General features: G+C 49.0%; 1 protein-coding gene across 1 annotated transcript in view; it reads right to left on the bottom strand.

Annotated features, from left to right (window-relative positions):
- LOC144139727 (ATP-binding cassette sub-family C member 2-like) overlaps positions 1 to 20382 on the bottom strand; it is a 115252-nt gene that overhangs the window by 38366 nt on the left and 56504 nt on the right. Inside the window, exons 5-8 of the mRNA XM_077672010.1 lie at positions 19897 to 20035; positions 9301 to 9521; positions 5049 to 5225; positions 3620 to 3787 (exon numbers count right to left, since the gene is read on the bottom strand). Of these exons, the coding sequence (XP_077528136.1) occupies positions 3620 to 3787; positions 5049 to 5225; positions 9301 to 9521; positions 19897 to 20035 (705 nt within the window). The remainder of the gene's footprint in view (positions 1 to 3619; positions 3788 to 5048; positions 5226 to 9300; positions 9522 to 19896; positions 20036 to 20382) is intronic.

The raw sequence follows: 20382 nt of genomic DNA, 5'->3' as shown, positions 1-20382 counted from the left end.
CCGCATTTGGCGCTTTGCAGCTGCAGAACAACAAAAATAGCGCCACATGTTTTTGGTGTAGGTGATAAGGGCAACTTGCGCTTTAATTTGGGATATGTAGTATAAATAAATCGAAAGTGGCCTTTCATTTTGATTGCCTTTAAAAATATACCGAAATGTGTTACCTTGCTGCAGTACAGGGCTTTTTTCATATTGAAGCGTCTTGACGACATACAAATTTGTACAAGTGCGGCACGCACACACACAGCTGGCTGGCGCCGCATCTTTTCAAAGTGCTACGAGTTGTGCCGCGCCTCCACCAGATGGCGCCACGGGTCCCGCGACCGAGGGAAGACGCTGTGAAACATCCCCCTCGCGAGGGGCACGATCAAATACAGAGCATTTCCGGGGGCGCACGACGTTAAGTAGTTTGCGTTACGTTAATGTTGTTGCACTTGTGGCAACTGCTGACGAGAGAGCGCTCGTCAGCAGTAATTTGAATGAGTCAAGGATATAAGGCGCGTTCGTAGCGTCCCATTCTGTGTCGGCTTTGTGGCGCAGTGGGTAGAGCACATTGTACATTGCGTTCCGCCCGCAGGGTCGAGGGATCGAAACCGGGCGCCGGATAGTATTTTTTTATATAGTAGGGACAACGACGGTGCGGGCTACGGACGTCAACGCGGGTGACATCGTGAGTTACTGAAACGCTCTGCATTTAAAACAGAAAAAACAAAATCCAATCAGTTTCCAACTACTCCGGGCAGTCAACACTTAGCACGACAAATGTCTATGGTGGTAAAACAAGCTACTCAGAAATCAATCCATAAAAAGTTCACATGCGTTCACAGAAAGAGTTCATAAATTCGTTGAAAGTCAATACGGCACAATAGTGATGCTCAGGAAGTTGTTCCTGGCCACTATGAAACGCGTGGACCACCGTAACAGGAAGGCTTCTTCGCCTAGAACTGCCAACTCATTTTCCAAGTGACTCATAAGGATTGACCCCGCACGCCACAACAATGGAAACATCGCCCGTTGCGGTCGGGCGCGAAGACACGTGGCACCACGATTTCGCCACAATACAAAAGCCCCAGCACACATCAGGAAGTTCACCAACGTGTCATTTGAACGTGTGCTCATTCTAAGTGTAAGACCAAACAACCTGCTTAGCAAAGTCCAAAACGTTACCGCTACACGACGCTGAAACAAGGCATGTTCCAATGTTTCAGTGTGCCCGCAGTGCGGGCACCGTGAGGAACGCACGATGCCGAATCTCGCCAGACGGTCACACGTTGGAAGAACGTGAGAAGAGAATTTATTATAAAACCACATATCAGCACGCAGCGACTAGTGGTAACAGCGCTTCCCGAAAAACAGAAAAATTCCCCCGCACCTCCCCGAAGGGAATCCTGCAGAAATGCGAATGCATTGGGTGCACCGATGAGTGTGTTGCGAGTAATGGCGTAATTAATGACGAGAGTGAACGTAATCATTTATTCATCAGCACCTGTTTGTGTTATCGTTGTACCTGACGGCCACAATCACTGCCTTGTGATCGCTAAAGTGCACGGTCAAAGGGTCTTTGAGAAGCATACGCGCGTCACAGTTTCGCGTAAAGACCAGATCAATGCAACTCCCGTGAATGGTAGTGGGGCACGTGTCGAAGCCGGCAGAGAGACAATGCATAGAGTGCCTGGTCTGCATGTACTCGACCAGCCACTCGCCACTCTTCTTGCGCACGTCAACGTTGAAGTCGCCAACCAAGACTATGGGGTCAGAGGGTTTGGAGCGCACGCGCACACTTTCCATAGCCGCGTCCAGAAATGCATTCGCATTTACGACGACGACGACGACGAAGGCAGAACTACGAAGCGCGAGCGCACGTGCGCGCGCTCACGTGCGCTAGCGCTGGAGGAATGCAGGCGCACGCCGGCCAACGGAGCAAGACAACCCCCGGCTAATAAATGCATTCGCATTTAAAACAAAATCCAATCAGTTTCCAAGTACTCCGGGCAGTCTACACTTTGCACGACAAATGTCTATGTTGGTAAAACAAGCTACTCCGAAATCAATCTATAAAAAGTTCACATGCGTTCACAGAAAGAGTCCATAAACTCGTTGAAAGTCAATACGGCACAATAATGATGCTCAGGAAGTTGTTCCTGGCCACTATGAACCAGCGTAACAGGAAGGCTTCTTCGCCTAGAACTGCCAACTCATTTTCCAAGTGACTCATAAGGATTGACCGCACACGCCACAGCAGTGGAAACATCGCCCGTTGCACGAGTGTTACCTTTGAAATACATCTGCTCTTCTTGCTTTTATGGCCAGCAGCGGAAAGTTCCCTGATAGAGTTAGTGGGCTTGTCGCAAAAATCAAATATTTTAGCGATAATTTTAGAATTATGCATTTTAATGTGAGCATATACAAGTCAGCATGCCGATTTGCAAAAACGTTTTAATCTTCATTTGGAATGGGAAAAGCGCTGTAGTTATTACGTTCAATAATTCGTATAATTTTGTTACTGCCACTGAATGTTATTATCAAACAATTGATCTGATTGTAGGGTTTAACGCGCCGACGCAACGCAGGCGAAGAGGCGCACCGTAGTGGAGGACTCCGAATTATTTTGGACCACTTGGGGATCTTTAACGCGCGCCGAAATCTCGTACACACAGGCGCTTTTGCTTTTCGCCTCCATTAGAAAATCGGCTGCCGCGGCCGGGAATAGAGCCCGCGATCTCGTGTTCAGCAGCGCAACGCCTTAGCCACTGAGTTAGTATCAAACAAGCAGAAGTTACTAAGTGCATGGTCTAGACTGTAACGGTTCCAGACTTAGTGGCAGGACCTACGTACCGTTCTGGGGGGCGGTAAAGTTCGGGAGGAGATAGTAAATATAGCTGTTACTACCCTTTTACGAGCTTTTTTGTTAAGAGTGTAGTTTTTATAAGAGAATGTTCACGCGCTGAGGCCTCCTCGGTGCTATGTAGCGATGTGCTAAAAATGTCTAGGGTTTAGCACTTCTAAACGTAGTTACTCGCCCCGCGGTATCTCAGTGGCTAAGACAAAATTATTCCGGAGCCCTCCACTACGGCGCGCCTTATCGCCGGCGTCGTGACGGTGGGGTAAACCCTACAATCAATCAATCATCAAAATCTATACCTAGTTTTCCAGAGCGAAAGCAAAAACTATACTCACAACGTTTCGTAAAAGTTTCTTTTGCTTGAGGGTTCGCCGCCTGCCGCCTAGCTACATCTACCAAATGAGTGTATTCATCATTTCGATTGCACCGACGGGCACGCACAGACTGACGAGCCGGGGCGCCATCGGTGGCGAGAATGAGGGACCAAGCGCCAGCGAAGCAGCCGTTAATCCCTCGCCTAGTCACGTAGTTCGCTTGCACGAAAGGAAGCGCACAGACGGCCCAGGCAATGCAGAACGATCCAGCACAGGTGAGCACCCATTTGACGCTCGCTTAATTATGCTCTGAGCGAGCTAAGCGAAAAGAAAGGCGCAGCTTGCCCGCCGGTCACCCAAGGTCAATGCGACGCGATGACTGACCTCGAAAGACGTAGCGCGGTAGAGCTCTCGCTCTAAAAGTACCCGAAGCATGCTCGAGGCAGCTTCTGTTCTGTTGTACCTTGTGCCTCAGCTGGCCACGATTGCCGATGATCCGTGTGAAGACCTTGTCGGCTACGTGCACGTCTAGGGCGCTCAGCGTGTCGTCCATGAGGTAGATGTCGCTGTCGCTGTACACGGCCCGAGCCAGTGCCAGCCTCTGCTTTTGGCCACCACTCAAGGTCTCGCCCTAGATTCAAGAAAAGAAGTCCGCGAGGCGGGTTTGAAGCTTTTCGGTGAGCCGAATCTCGTCACGGGGGTTTTCTTATTACCATCCTGTTATGAAGCGGTCAAGCGAGCGTAAATTTTAATCGACCCGTCAGTTATGCCCAACATCAACAAACAACGCGACAGCGCTATCCGGTTTTCGCGCACAGGTAATGTAAATATACCAAATGAATAAATGGCAGGTCAGAAATGCTGAAGACAAAACCTAAGACTCAAAAACTAAAACGCTCATTCTATGTGGCTTGAGAGAGTGAGTCTGTGGCGCTTTGCCATTTGCGGAATTCGCACGAAAACAGCCCCTAAACAGGATGAAGAGAAGCACAACAGGACCTCCTGCTTCGTCGTGTTGTGCTTCTCGCCATCCTGTTCGGGCGCTGCTTTTTCACGAATTCGAAATGTACCAAGCAGCCTCAATTGCAAGATTGTTGTTGGTGATGATGTTTGGATTTTAATGGCGCAAGGTCAATTAAGGGCAAAGAGCGCCAAACAATTGAAACACTGTCGATGTACACCCAAGAGCAGAAGTTTACGGACAGCGAAAGCAGCAATTTTGAGTTATTTCTCGGCCGCACGGCAGCTCGGAGTACTATGAGCGGTAGTTTCAGTAATTATACAACATCTCGCATGCATTCGTCAGTTTGTCGGGCTGCTATAGGAAGAGAAATAACCTAAATTTGTCATTTTCCTGGTGTGAAAACTTTTTCTCGTGGCTGCACCTTTTCGCCCGTTTGTAACCAGTTTTGTAACAGTTTCCGATATGATGCTTTTCATGCAAACTATCATAGCAAATGACAGTGAGCAATTGCATGAATACACGAGTTATGAGAATCACTTAGGTCCAAAATCTTTGTGCTCATTTTAGATTGAATAAGTGCCAATTATTACTGTGTTTATTGTTTCGCGCCGCCATGTTATGCGTGCTAAATGTATCCCGCATCTTCCACTGCTGCACTGGATGTCACCACTCGGTAGATGTAGTTTAAACGGAGGAGAACAGCGGAGAAATGACGAGACAAGAGGTAAAGGAGACGACAAGCACAGTGCTGTGCTTGTCGCCTCTTTTGCCTCTTGTCTCGGCATTTTTGCGCTGTTCCCCTGCTTCTCACCGTGAACCAAGTTGCCAAAGCATCAACTTTCGCGGGTTTGGCTGCGTGTCCCGAACGGGGTCACACTCAATGTTTCTCGCTCTCTCCCTGTCTCTCGCAAGGAACCAACGCACGCACCTTCTCGCCGACTTCCGTGAGGTCTCCCGCAGGCAGCGACTGGAGGTCCCTCGCCAGGTCGCAGGCTTCCAGGACGCGTCTATAGCGCATCGGTTCCATGCGCTTGCCGAACAGAACGTTGTCTCTAATGGTCATGTTGAAGATGCACGCCGTCTGCGGTAGGTAGGCTATACTGCCCTGCGTCAGGACACGTCAAGATCCCCGTAAGCATTTTCGTGGGCAGCAGGACGAAAGCAGGTTTAAATTTCTAAAGACTAGTGCTGCATTCATTGGGTGCAAAATAGCGCGATAGGCAAAGGCAAAAAATAAGACACGATGATATCACAGCACTGACACAGTGGTCGTTTTTAACAGCGGAGCTCTTTAAGCTTGAGGTAGGCCCGGTGGCGTGTGCGAAAAAAGTACAGCCCGTAAAAGGCTTGTCTATAACACAGCGTTCGTACTTTCAGCCCTATCCTGCCCCGCCGGAACGGGATTTGAATAAAACTGCAGCGGAATTCTGAAGTCTTAGCCCTTCGCTTTTGCCTCCGACATGTTTGGAACGAGTATGTTTCGGCAGTTTTCGGATGTAGCTGGTTGAAGTTGAAATCGCTGTTATAGACAAGCGTTTTACCGGCTGTACGGAGAAAAAAGACGCAAGCACTGCCTCCTGCGAGGAGGGAGAGTGCGAAAGCAGCGCGCGTTAGATAACAGCGGGGGGAAAACAGATAACAGTGCGCGTCAGATAACAGCACACTAGTATGCCGGCTTAGCTTCCAAGCAGAGATCGTCTCTAATCGGGTCCAGCTTCCAGCAGCGTCGAGAGCTAGCCTCACAACCGGGCTCAACTCTACACTCGGGGAATGCGTGGCATAAAAGATGCGTCGGCGACCCACATCGCCCCGTGACTCCGCGCGGAGCACATCGTTAGGCTCCCGCAAAACACGTGCCTGCCGGAGAAGAGTGTAACTTCCGAGGAAGAAGAAGCGCTGCGCGAACTCCGTCGTGTCGCTGCTCGAGAACACCTTGTGAAATCCGGCTAAACTTGGGCCTCACCCCCCAAAACTTAGCTATAGCCTACCATGAACATTGCAAAACCAAACAATACTTAGCAAAGCCTAGCAAAGCTTAGCAAAACCGGAAAAGGCTAGCTCGATCCCCAGCTCGGCTTTTTCTCCAGCCTTGCACCGCTATTGCAAACTGCGTCATTTTTTATTTTGTCCTTGTCTAGCTTGCTCTGTTTTGTGCATCACGAATCTACACCAACTTGCCATTCTTCTACAGGAGCTTTAGGTATACACGCAACATTGGCAGCGGTCCAAGCTGACGTAAGTTATCCAAGGTTGTCAATTTCCCTTTGGCACAAATCCTTAAGCTGACATCTTTTGAGCATTAACGCGCCAGTAGCCATGTACGTCATGGCTACTGGTGGTCATGGGGTGGAATGCATTCGGCAGGCATTCTCAGATAATGAATGGCAGCCTACCATTGTACCTAAAGAAGAAAGTGTATGACAGCTGCATCTTACCGGTACTCACCTACGGGGCAGAAAGTTGGAGGCTCACTAAGAGGGTTCAACTTAAATTGAGAACGACTCAGCGGGTAATGGAACGGGAGATGATAGGTGTAACATTAAGGGACAAGAATAGAGTGGAGTGGGTCAGGGAACAAACGCGTGTTAAGGACATATTAGTAGAAATTAAGAAGAAGAAATGGACGTGGGCAGGGCATGTAATGCGAAGGCAAGGTAACCGTTGGTCATTAAGGGTAACAGAGTGGATCCCTAGAGAAGGCAAGCATGGCAGGGGGCGGCAGAAAGTTAGATGGGCAGATAAGGTCAAGACGTTTGCGGAGATAAATTGGTCGCAGTTAGCGCAGGGCCGCGGTAAGTGGAGATCAATGGGAGAGGCCTTTGCTCTGCAGTGTGCGTAGATAGGCTGGTGGTGGTGATGATGATGATAAGCCATGCACGTCAGTTTCTGTGAATGCTTGTAGATTAATCCACACACACGCCTGCGAAAGTTCACAACGTGATACGAGGTGTGGAAGGATGGCCGAGGAGGCGGCTAGATTTCCACCTTTCCTGCTTAGAGGCACTCCTCACCGGCACATGTACAATGACAGCGCAGCGAGCACTGTAATTATGCTCGTTTATAGTTTCTAAACAATCCATCCACATACTGTGTATGTGAGTTGTAAAGTAAATTGTCATGAAGCAGAAACATATTTGCTAATTACCGGCTTCCACGCAAAAACGAATGTTTCAAAACCAAATTTCGGGTGTTCAACGCGCCAAGGCTACACATGTTTTAAGAGTAGCGCAGTAGTGGAGGGCCTTAGATTAATTTTGACCACCTGGCGATGTTTAACTCGTGCCGAAATCTCGACACACGGGTGTTTTCGCTTTCCGCCTCCATCTAATAAGCAGCCACGACAAATGGAATCAAACGTTGGGCTCATCAGCACAACAGTTCAGCCACTACGACACCGCGACTGGTCCACGCACAAACGAGCTTTATGAGTTGTGATTGCAACCATATGGTACTAGTGGCGGGCGCTTGTAGCAGTATATTTTCGAGGTCTAGCCTGCCTCTATTACGGTAATTCCAGGCAATGAATCACCCTTCTGCGCCTGTCTGGAGCAGGTTTAGTGGCGGAGCACCACTGCCCGGGTCGCTAGCGAAAACATTTCTGGAAAGTAATGAAACAGGTCTGAAACATTTCTGCTTTTTTTTCTCGAATTTCTGTAAAATAAGATAGGCCTATGTTGTCGCCTAAAAGAATTTGACGTTGATATCCGGACGAAATGCGGTGCCCTCCCGTGAAGGTGGTTGGCGAGCGGTGATGTTTGTGGGCCGTTGCTTGGCCACAAATTCTCGCTCAGACCACGCCGTCGCGCTGGGAAAGCGTCTAGCGGGATTGCAGTCACGGCAACATTTTGCGTCTTTAGCTTCGTGGTATTCAGGGTCCCGACGGGCATGGCTCGCACGTGGCCCGATCGTCGTGGGCGGTCTTCTGCTGCCTTCGCGCCCTTTGGCACCTGCTCTGTTCTTTATGAGTAATCTTCACTGTGGAACAAGCGGGTGCGAAAGCCAGCTTACAAAGACCAAGCTACACCCATCTCCTAAAAGACGACTTAGCTTTTAAACACGAACAAATTGCTAGGAAGACATTCCTCCAGAGGAAATAAACGCCTACTTGTATCAAAATATGAAGTGCTGGAGGGGAACAGGTGGCCGAAGGAAGAACAGGAGAGCAAAGGATAAGAGAGCAATAGGGGTCGCCTGAGGAGGAGTTACATCATCCCTTCGAAGTGGATCCAAAATAAAGTTATTCCCTTCCTCTCTGTGTCTACGCACGCAAAAAAAAGATGGGTTAGCCTGTACCAGCTGTGGTGTAAAAATTTTTTTGAAGTTTCTTTTACTCTAAAAATTAATAGAAAGAACTTTTGAAAGTCCATGAAGTGCTGAATACGGCACTCGTAGTCATGGCGAAACTGTCATAACAGCGTCCTTCTTTTTCGGCGAGAGCTTATCGGCGTAAAGAGCCGAACACATCTGCGGAGAATGACGCGTTTCCGCACGCGTTTTACCTTTCCGGAAACCGGTACGGCAGCGGTCAGTAACAGACACGAAGAATTTTTTTCCGAATTTTTAATGCTTTCAGAGCGTAGTCAGCAAACACAACCAGTACTTAAAATGGGGGTCACAAAGTACTTCCGCCAGAAATTTTTGCTCTGTGCCCTTCAGATAACATAAAACCTTGCTCGAAAGATTTCTCTCTATTTCTGATTGATTGATTGTAGGGTTTAACGCACCGACGCAACGCAGGCGATGAGGCGCGCCGTAGTGGAGGGCTCCGGATTAATTTTGACCACCTGGGGATCTTTAACGTGCGCCGAAATCTCGTACACACGGGTGTTTTTGCTTTTCGCCTCCATCAGAAAAGCGGCCGCCGCGGCCGGTTCTCTCTATTTCTTGGTCTTGGCGTTGTTAGAGCGCTCGAATTATGTCATTACAGCTGTGTAGCGGCTATTGGCCGGCTTTCTATCAGTTTCAACAATAAACGCATTCGATAGCCGCTTTAAAGAGAAAGCCACAAAAGCGAAGCAGAAACGGAAGGCGGATCTGCTGCGACGAGTAAATCACGCCGTGCCACTCAGTGCTGGCGATAACTAAAGCTTTCGCAGTGGTTCCAGACGCCAAGAAAAAAGTGAAAGCGTTTATCAAAAGTGTTGCAGGGTCCATTTAATTTGAGGCTCGAGTGCGCTCACCTTGAGGTAAACGCTTCCCTGAAGGCACCGCAGCTGACCGAGTATGGCTTCCAGCAGCGCTGACTTGCCGCTGCCGACAAGCCCCACCACGCCGGTGAGGCCCCCTGGCGGGAAGTCGACGCTGACGTCACCGAGTACAGGCTGATCCACATCAAGCGTTCCGCAGGCTTTCTGTCTGGTGTCGGTCCAAGCGAATGAGCACTCATCCAGAAGCACTCCACCTTTGTAAAAAAATATAAACTGTGGTTGATTACTCTGTCACAGGAATCGGTAAAACAAGAAAGTGAAATGTGCAGCGAAATCTGCAGCTGAGCATGACTTTCGGGTCGGCGGCTGTCTTGTGGGTGTGCTTGGCGAGCGACGTCCTAGTGGCGGGTGGCTTCGGCAAAGGTGTACTGGCGTCAATGACGTCAGTGAAATCTTGGTGTATCCCGGCATACAACACTTGCGTGTTAAAATATAAAACCCGAAAACGAACAACCGTAAGTATAACGTACTCTTTAGTACTAAAGGTTGGTTCCCCGCAGGAAGACCCTGTGTGCAGGGGTGCACCCTTTACAGGCCGCTTGCTCCGTTGTGCTGGCGTCATTTCCGTGACGGATATGACGTCAGTGTAGTCTTGGTGTATCCGGGAATAAAACAATTTCGTGCTAAAATGAGCGCTACTCCGCTGTGTGGAGGGTGATGATGAGCGAAGCTTCTTAGCTCGCGACTAGACGTGACGCAATATTTCAGTTCACGGCAAGAGCGAATTTAATGTCTCTTGACCGTTGACAGCAGTTCACATAACCGCACATCTATTTTGACTCTACTGATCTTGAAAATGATGCCCGTTGATAACTAACCTACTCACAATTCATGTGCAAGTAACGAGGTCTGCAGGCTCGAGGTTGGTCGTCTCGAAGCCTAGCTCGTCGCTTTTCACAAGCACTTGCGAATTTTCAAATGGAATGTCCGCTGCACTAGTGTTACTAGATAATAGCCACGTGCCTTTCATGCCCTCTCATGTGATCAACTGCTGACTTCGTGTTTCTTACTTGTCCTTTTTGTTTTTGTTGCCTAGGTTTGTACATAAACCACTGGCCAGATCAACACAATTCAGTTGTTTGTCACCGCCGTGTTTGTACGCTCTTATCTTGTTGTGTCGTGTTGTTCGCGCTGATACTAAGTATCATGTATACTAGTTGTTTTGTGAACTTCCGTGATCTTCACTTCCTTTTCCTCTGTGGCACATTACGTAAATCCTGTGCTCTGTCGACCCGTGTAGTAGCTAACTACAGCGGGTCCTAGCTGTAACCTGTGTTTAATAAATTGTCTTTATGTATGTATGAACTCGCCCAATCGTCCGTTCTAGCTTAAAGCCAAAATCATGTGATGTAGCTGGGAAGGTGAGTTTTGTAATTAAGCTCTTGCAGGGCTATTTTATGTGGTTGCGGGACTAAAGTTCTGATATATTTCTGAAGTTCTCCTATGCCTTTCCGGTTGCATCACCCACGCAGACTCCCCAGGCAAGGCAACAGACACCTAATCAAGAATAATATTGGAGCAACGCAACATCTTGCGGCTCGGAAAAGCTGTGAGCGCACACTGGTATAAATTCCCCCTCTTGTTACAAGAACCAAAAGCAAATTCTTAACCTGGAACGTGTATTTCCGACCTTCAGCTGAACAGACCGGCCTTCAAGATAACGTCGAAGAAACCCTCAGCCTAATCACAATACACCCTGTTCTCATGGTTAGTGACTTTAATGCCCCTTATCCGATGTGGGGCTGCAAGTATAACTAAAAGAGAGGACAGGAGCTAGCTCATATCATGGACCAGAACGTGATTACGTGACTCAACGAGCCCCATGTCCCCCACCAGTACGGCGAGAGACACAACCCTAGAAGTCTCGCTACTGGCTGGGTCCTTCAACGTTATTTGCGTCAACACGAACACCAATCTTGGCTCAGACCACGACATCCCTCAAATAACTATAAAATGGCAAATCTGCAAGGCTCACATAGGATGGGTGAGACTGCTCAACTGGGACAGATCTAGGAAATCTCAAGCCGCGAAAGATATTAAACCGGAAGCCCCCCATGACACCTACGTCGCGGAAACAACGGAGGACCTCAAAAGGCATGCTCAAACAGTCGCCACCACACACTCCACTTGGTACGTAGGCTTTCACCTACTACACCTTTAGAATGCCAGGTGTAGCCTTACAAAAACCTGAAAAAAACAACGGCATAACCAAAAGTTACTCAGACTGATAGCTGCGATCAACAAGCGAGCAGCTGATTACGCTTTGTCATTGTGTAAGGAGGACTGAATTAAACGATGAGATGGCCAGTAGGGAACCCTGTCTACCCGAAGGAACTGGATGCTCTTTCGGCATCTTATCTAACCCTTGACTAAAAAGAGTGAGACCAATCGCAACATGGCCCGCACTTCAACAACTACCGAGGAAGCACCAATCAGTTTCTAAAACACCCACAGACCAGATATCTCAAAACTGGCCGGGCAGGACCTTCCACCCTGCACCCTACACTGGTAGGTCTAACACAACTCCAGATCAACCAATTGAACCTCATGTACTACGATCAGCAATAGCCAAAAGCAAGAAAAACAGGGCCCCGGGCGTCACCTACAAGCTCCTTAAATAACCTGACAAGCTAACGAAAGTCTACTTCAACACTTCAACGAATTTTGGGCCACAGGCAAACTCTCCCTCCATTGGAAGGTAGCAGTAGTAAGATTCATCCCGAAACCAGGCAAGTCACCCCATATTGGAAAATTGCGAGCATTCTTTTTCACATCCTGCATTGGGAAGATCATGGAACGACAAGCGCCTGCAAAAGTACCTAGACGGATCCAAACAAATAACCAACGCAATGTTAGGCTTTCACGAACACCTCGGCACTAAAGACGTACTTTTGCAACTTAAACAGAAGGTTCTAAACGCAGTCACGCAATGCTCCCTGTAGCCGTACTAGCTCTGAACCTAAAGGGGGCATTCAACAACGTTGCCTGCGAAAGTATCATCAAGAACCATAGCGGCACAGTGGGCGATTAAAGGACCTACGGTTACACAACAGGCTTCCTCTCAGGCCACACTGCAACACTCAAAATAGCTGACGTCACCTTCAGTCCTATCACTCTAGGGAGTTGTGGAACGCCTCAAGGATCTGTCTTATTCCCTCTATTATTCAATATCGCTCTACTTGGTCTTTCTCAGCAACTAGCCAGCATACCTAATCTAAATCATGCCCTTTAAGCCAATAATATAACCACCTGGACGGGCATGGACTCGATCGGAGGGCTACAGGACGCACTGCAACAAGCAACAGATGCCGTCAACCAATATGCGAAAAGTGCGGCCTCACCTGCTGACCAGAAAAGTCTGAACTATTTGTTGTGCGGCCTGGATGGAACAAGAAGGAGCCAGATGACATCTACCCCGTCTTCGAGGGACGCACAATCAAGCTGTGGTAATGCCTTCGAGTACTTGGCCTCTACATTCAAGCCGATGGCAAAAGTAACGCAATGATCCAACCTTTGACAAAAACCACTGAACAGATCAGTCGCATGATACGCAGAGTGGCAAATATACACGCAGGACTCAAGGAAACAGACACCCTCGCCTCGTTCAGCCATTCGTGCCCACAGGATCATCTGAATCATACCGAAACACACCGATAAAATTAACACCCTCATACGGAAAGCAAAAAAAAAAAAAAACATGCCCTAAGCATTCCTATGAGCGCGTCCACCGACCGGCTGCTGAGAATGAACCCGCACAATTCGGTAGGTGAGCTAGTGGAAGGCCATCTTTCAAGCCAAAAGTCAAGACTAGCCAAGACTCAGGCGGGAAGAAAAGTCCTCGAGAAGATCAAGTGGACTTCCGACGTTGGAAACCAAGCCTGAGAAATTCCTGACCAATGGAAAACGCAAGTTACTCTTTGTCCTCTACTCAGGAATATGCACCCCGTCCACCACACACGCCAGCAAGAAGCGAGAGCTAAACAAGGAGTATGGTGCCGACCAAAACACGGTCTACACCAGCTGAGCAGCTCTCCTTGGACGAAAGGCCAAGACAGCAGTAGAAACGACCAAGTAAGATCTCGCCACAATCGCTACTGTAGCAACAAAAGTTCAACCGTACTGTAACAAGTTCAACTAAAGAAGCGGAAGAATAAGCCATCACGCTGGCGCTTACGCAGACCACAGCCCGTACAATCATCACGGACGCTCAAGAAGTGCAATGAAGTTACTGCCAATCGGGAGGGGTTGCCCCTCTGGCGCATCCAATACTATCAAGTCGATACCCCAACAGAAAGGTACAAATCGTGTGGACGCCTTTCCATGCCTCCATGGAGGGCAACGAGTTTGTTCACCAACAGGCTCGCGTATCGCATATTGACCAACCGAGCCCTGGAGAGTACGGTAGAGCTTACCCCCCTGACTACATTTCAAGAAATTGCTCAGCACTATAGGCATAGTTGAAGAACATTCCCACTCCCACATACAAGCCTTACTAAGGATCAGAGAACGAACTCTCCTTAAATCAAACACATATCCTCATCCCACCCGACTTAACCTAATGTACCCAAGCGAATATTCAGCCGGATGCAAATTCTGTCGGCAGCCAGGGACGCTCAGGCACATTATTGTAGAGTGTAAAGTTACCCCGGGATTGTCACCACTACTATTCCCTTCCCCCAACTCCAAGAGCAGTGGGAGAAGCTGCTGTCTAGCCCCTCCCTGGAAGGAGGGCACGCTCCCTAAAGAGTTTCGCCATGCGAACGTAACATTCATACCAAAGCCGGGCAAGCCACTATCTCTGGATCATTTAAGACCCATCTCGCTAACCTCATGTATTGGCAAATTACTAGAACGGGTAATTCTAGCTAGGTTAAATCGTTTCATCGAAAACACGCAATCTCTGTCCCCCAATATGTACGGCTTTCGAGCAGGGCTTTCCACAAATGATATACACTTGAGGATGCATCATGATATTCTGGAAAACCCACCCATAGCGGATGCCACAGCTCTTTTAGCCCTGGATTTAACCAAAGCCTTCGATAGAGTTACCCACGATGCTATCCTGAGAGGTCTGGAACGCATAGGGCCAGGAGCTCGAGTATATAACTACGTGCGCGCGTTCCTCACACAAAGAACGGCCACACTCCGATTGGGAAATCTCACACTGCCCGATATACAGCTTCCATCGTGCGGTACTCCTCAGGGATCCGTTATTTCCCCGTTGCTCTTTAACCTAGCAGTGGCTCATATACCAATCACCTTAGATCAGATACCGGAATTGCATTACACCCTTTACGCGGACGACATCACGCTCTGGGTAAAGGGAGGTAGTGATGCTCAACTTGAAGCCACCCTACAGGCTGGAGCAACAGCCGTAGAAGAAGGCGCGGCCTTGGCTGGCCTTCACTGTTCACCAGCCAAATCCGAACTATTAGTCTTCCCACCCAAGAAATCTAGAGCTCCGCGAGACCCCTCAATCGCGATACAGCTGGGGGGTACACCCGTACCACGGGTAATGCAAATAAACATACTTGGACTGCCTCTACAACAGGACCGACGAAACACAGCGTACATCAGGAAATTATCGGCTCATGTAGCGCAAATAATCGGGCTTCTTAGACGAATTGTAGCACGACGACATGGCCTCAAAGAAAACGATAGGCTAAAACTAATACAAGCATTCCTAATAAGTAGGATTACATATGCGCTCCCGTATCTTAGCCTCACGGAAGCGGAAATTCGAAAAGTTGATTGCCTAATTCGGAAGGCTTATCGAGCCGCTCTACAAATACCGCCAGGAGCTTCCACTGCCAGACTGGAGAGCACAGGCGTGTACAATACAGCCACAGAGCTAATCGAAGGACATCGCAGGGGGCAGCTTGGCCGCCTGACGCGCAGTGTAGCCGGTAGAGCCCTCCTAGACAGCCTGCGCATTGGCTACCTACAAGAGCCCGAGATAAAATCACCCATCGAAACCGTTACGAGAGAAAACATCATTGTTCGGCCCCTTCCTCGAAACATGCACCCCCAATATCATTCCCAAAGAAGGGCGCAACGAGCCCGTGCATTAACAGCAAAATACCCCATTGACCCAAGCACACTGTATGTTGATGCAGCGGAGTATCGTCATGTGGACGCTTTTGCCCTGGCAGTCATCAACTCACCCGATTCTCCCCCACTCACGACCCTCACTATCCGAACCCGTCACCCTCAAGTGGCGGAAGAGGCGGCGATAGCACTTGCACTCACACATAGGCCAACACCCCGATTCATATTCTCAAATTCGAAAACGGCCATTGTAAACTACGCCAGAGGCCAGATCTCGCCTCAGGCACACCAAATTCTTAATCAAAAACCACCTACTTATCCTGTAGAATTGATCTGGTTCCCTGCCCACACGGGTATTGGAGGAAATGAAGTGGCACACACCGCAGCCCGAGCTCTCGTCTCCCGGGCCTGTGATGCCAACACTGCCTCTCATGGAGCCAGATCAACCCGTGATAGTTTACTCACGTACAGAGAAATCACGGAACATCACCGCCTCTCCCGCCCACCCATCCCTATCAGTGGAAGAGGAACGCCTTTGGCGTCAGCTTCAAACTGAATCCCTCCCCTGTTTAGCCGTCCTTCATCACATTCACCCCTCGCTGTACCCCACAACACTCTGCCAGCACTGCGGAGAACGGGCCACATTACATCACCATATGTGGGCCTGCAAGTACGACCCCTTCCCTCTCATAACCTCCCCCGACCAGTGGGAAGCAGCACTGGGATGCTCAAGCCTGGATCTCCAGAAGTTACTAACGGGTCGGGCAGCCACAGTCGCCGAAGCTCTACGGTCTTTGGCCACCAAGCTGCGCTAACCCTTTGTTAAATAAAGTGCTATCTCTCTCTCTCTCTCTCCCGGACCAGCTCATCCTCGTCGAGAGGGCAGCCGCGCGCGGTCGAACCGGGCCAGGGGTTCCCGTGAGTAGGGAACCACTCTCGCATGATGTTCTGTTGAATGCTCCCAATAAAAGTTCTCTGTTTCTCTCTCTTCCTCGAAATCATGTGTTGAACGGAGTGCTACTTTAATGATAACCGCGTGCTAACAGTACACGCCCTGGGACAGTCATTTTCGAATGTCTCGCGCTTCAAGGACACCTGGAGCCTCGGGAGTTCTTTTTGGCATGTAACCGTATCCATATAAGCTTCGCTTGCAATAAGTTGGTAGTCAACCTGATATCACCACCTAAATTCTCAATTCGTCTTTTTAAGTTACATTTGCGATTAGAATACCTATTAATGCTTTCAGCATTAATAGGTATTATAATCGCAAAACTGCAGGTACGGGCGTTTGGAAGGAAAGCAGCTTGCAGCGCGGATATTTCTGAAAATGGAGCCGTTGTGCTGGCAGGGTTGTTTGAATTGAAGCTTTTACATCTCGCCGTCCCTTCTAAAATGTTTCCTAGAGTGGATGGATTTATTTTGCATCACTTTGTTTTTTTTTTTTTTTTCACGGTGATGTGAGGACGAATCTTAACGGAATTGCCAACGGTGCATGGTTGCTGTGGACAGGCTGAGAAGGGACTTCTTTTATCAACTAAGTTACGACCTCCAAACGGTTTATGCTAACGATTGCCATAGCGAAGAGACTGGAAGGCATTTTTTTAAGAGCGAATGCTCTTTATAAGCGACCCCAAACCATCCACCGCCGGCGGCGGCGGCGGCGGCGTCGGCGGCGTCCGCAGTCCTCCTCTATATTTAAGAAAGAAACAGCATCCGGCGCCAGGTTTCGATCCGAGGACTTTGCGGGCCGCAGCCCCACGCTCTACCGAATAAGCCACGGACGCGACGCTGATATCGGTGTCAGAACGCGCCTTATATCTTTAACGCACTCAAACTACGTCGTCAGCGGCGTGCGTTGGCGACTCAGCGGCGTTATAGCGGCTTGATAACTGCGTGGTGTACACGTGATACTACAAACCCGATGGAAGAGATGGAAGAGAAGGCGGCGAGGCGGTGGGCTGCGGGGGCCGAGCGCAAGCGCCGCAAGCGGGCCGACAACCGTGCATTCGCACTTTCACATTCTCCCCCTCGGGGAAATGCGGGGGAATTTTTTTTGTTAAGACCGCAGATACATTCGCTTGATTGATGGTTGATTGTGGGGTTCAATGGGCCGAAGGTACACAACCATGGTGGAGGGCAACGGATTAATTTTGACCATCTGCCTGCTTTTAACGTGCGTCGAAATTCACACGGAGACGTTTTCTCTGTTGAACCGCCGCAGTGGGTCCGTTACATTCGTGATCACTGACCTTGTTTGACGAGCATGCCTGGTCTTCTTCGCCTGTCCCTAATCTCTTCTTCAGCAATGAGCGTCTTCGCCATTCTTCGGAAACCTTGGGAAACCTAAAAGCGATCACCTTTCTCTGTACTTCGTTGTTAACACTTCAATTTTCGCTTTGTTGAAGCTGGACACAAGCACTATATTGCAACAAAATTAACTCTCCGTAGAAAGAGCTTGCGTTTACAATAAATGCATAAGTTACTACGATCAAACGTAGTTAGACTGATCCGAATGGGTACAGAAAAATCCAGCAGTGCAAAAAAAAAGAAAAAAGAAAACCCGGCTTCACTGTCTTAGCGTCGCGAACGGTAATGTTGACGGCGAAGCAGCCTGGCGTTTTATAATCGCGAGGCTAAGCTTCATAGAACTTCTGAAGGCAAGCAAATTGATTCCCGTTCGCAAAAATTCAATTTTGCCGCGAGCTCCTGCTCACGCCATCTACTGGAACCTTTTGACACTTTGGAACTTAGAACACGGTCACAAGGGGGCGCCACGAGCGCGTTTTGAATTTTGAGGTGAAAATCTTTTTTGAAGGCGTATTTTTTATTCGCTATCACAAAAATCAAGCAGCTATGCATTTTTAATTTGAAGAATCCAGCAAATACCACTTATGTCGTGATATCTTGACCCCAAATGCCTAATGTTTTCTGTTTGCGCAACAATGTTACCAAGTATAAACATCGCCACCAGATTTACTAGTTTAGAGATGGTTTGACTACATAAACGTCTCGTTCAAGGATGCTTTCAACTAGCTGCCCGTGTGCTTGCTCTCGCCCTCGCTGCGCTATGCCCTTTCCACACCGCAGCGCCCGCGATACCACGCCTCGTCCCATGAAAGCCTCGACCAATAACAGCTTGTGGTGGTGGTGGTGGCCACCTCCACCAAGAACAGCATCCGTGTTAAAAAAATTGGTCCCCATCGCGCCCTGCAAAAATGGATGTCTAACAAAGCGGTTGTAAACTATACAAATGGCGATGGAGGAGGGTATGAAATGTTTCTTGCCGTCTGGGTGGGTTTGTTGGTTGCGCTCGGCTAGTGTCGCTAGATAAGGGTACAGAGTATCAGCACTCTTTTCTCCTATTGTTCCGCGCCACCGCCATGATCATTGGTCAGTTCTCATTACGTTACATTTGTTTACACCACTGTTCATCTTTTTTTTATGCGTTTAGTCGGTCAACTCTTAGGCTTAGCGTGTCCTCCAGACTCTGCGGCTGCGCGACTGACGTCGCTCCGAATGCGAATCAGAGATAACGCGAGTAACAGCATTTCCGCAGCAGAAGTGTGTCCAAAGATGCGGCAGATGCTGGGCCTTGCCTAGCCTGACGCATGAGCTTGGTGTCTTGGGCGAGAACTGCTATATTTAGTGCCACTCGTCCTGCCTAGCCTTCAAATATAACCTGCAAACATAATATTTACCAGGAACATATGGTGGAAGTGCCATTGTTCACAGGCGCATTATCATCCATAGTGGGGTTCCGATGCTTTTTTTGCGGGTTTCTTAAACGAATTCTGAGCTCTGTGGTGTAAACCTGATTAGCTTGAGGCTTGCGCTCGGCGTCTTAGGCCTTGGCACCTTGGCGCCTTGGCGTTTTTGCATACGGCGATGAAACCGTTGGGGGGCAAAATAAAGCTTTGCTGTAAAAATTTGCCCTGGTTTTGCGCAATTAATCCAGGTTGCTCGAGGGAAAGCTAGGTTGTCGCGCCGAGAGCGCGCAGTGAACACGCACACAATTGCACCGTAAGGCCGGACGCAGACGCTGCTCGGCGCAGTTTCCGGTCTAGACGCGCATGCGCAGTGAACTTGGGGGAATCCCTGCCTCTTTGTATCATTTTCTGATGGCGCACGCACTTACTCTTTCCTTCTATCCCTCGCTCCCCACATGCGTTCCCTTGGAACGAACGAGTGATGAGGCGCTTTCACTCCGCAATCTCAAGGGGCACTGACTTGAACTTAGGGGAGCCTGAATGTAAGAATGACGCTACGGCGGACTTTCTGAGTTTGTACCTGGAGTAATAGAGCTCTCGCTTTAAAAGTCGGGAATTGCTCGGTCTGAGTGATAGTTGAGGATAACTGAATGTGTGGCATTTGTCTACATTTATGAATTTCGTGTTGTGGGTGCATTCGGCAAACACACTACGAATGCGTAGGTGTTTCTCGCAGAAGTCTAACTGACCGAGCCTCATGCGAAAACACTCGCTGGCAAAACCGAATCGTAACTAAATAAAATACGAACCATACTTATGAACCGAATCAGCGTAGATATGTTGGCGAATACTGTGTCCATGATCGACAGCATGTAGAGGGACGAAAAAGAGCAAGCTGCCGTTAGCCTCACTTGGTTCACGGCAGCAAACGTACCAAAGAGAATAATTGTCATCTGAAATGAGAAAACCGCCACAATTGACAGGCGGCCAGGAAGCTGCACCAGGGGGAGTTCTGTTCTCTTTGTGCTCGCTTTTCCCTCCGCACGTGCCGACATTGCACTGCCACTTTTTTCCCCCGCTTACTATTGTAAAAACCAACCCAACGAGCATTCCTAAATAAATGAACGCGGGCGCTGCCAGTTAATTACCTATATTTTGCCTCAAATGTACCTACAGTTTTGATTGCGCTAAACAACGGGGTGACGTTGACAAGCGCCAGTGGTTCACGAGTTTCGAATGCTTATGACTATATAAACCGCTTGGCTTTACGCCGCGACGACAGCCCCGACGACGGAACGCC

The sequence above is a fragment of the Haemaphysalis longicornis genome, unplaced genomic scaffold, assembly GCF_048455015.1.
Source record: "Haemaphysalis longicornis isolate Haplotype H1 unplaced genomic scaffold, Haemaphysalis longicornis Haplotype H1 scaffold_5, whole genome shotgun sequence".
Lineage (NCBI taxonomy): Eukaryota > Metazoa > Arthropoda > Arachnida > Ixodida > Ixodidae > Haemaphysalis > Haemaphysalis longicornis.
Note: the sequence above shows the minus strand (reverse complement) of the source record. Positions and strands in the feature narration are given on the sequence as shown.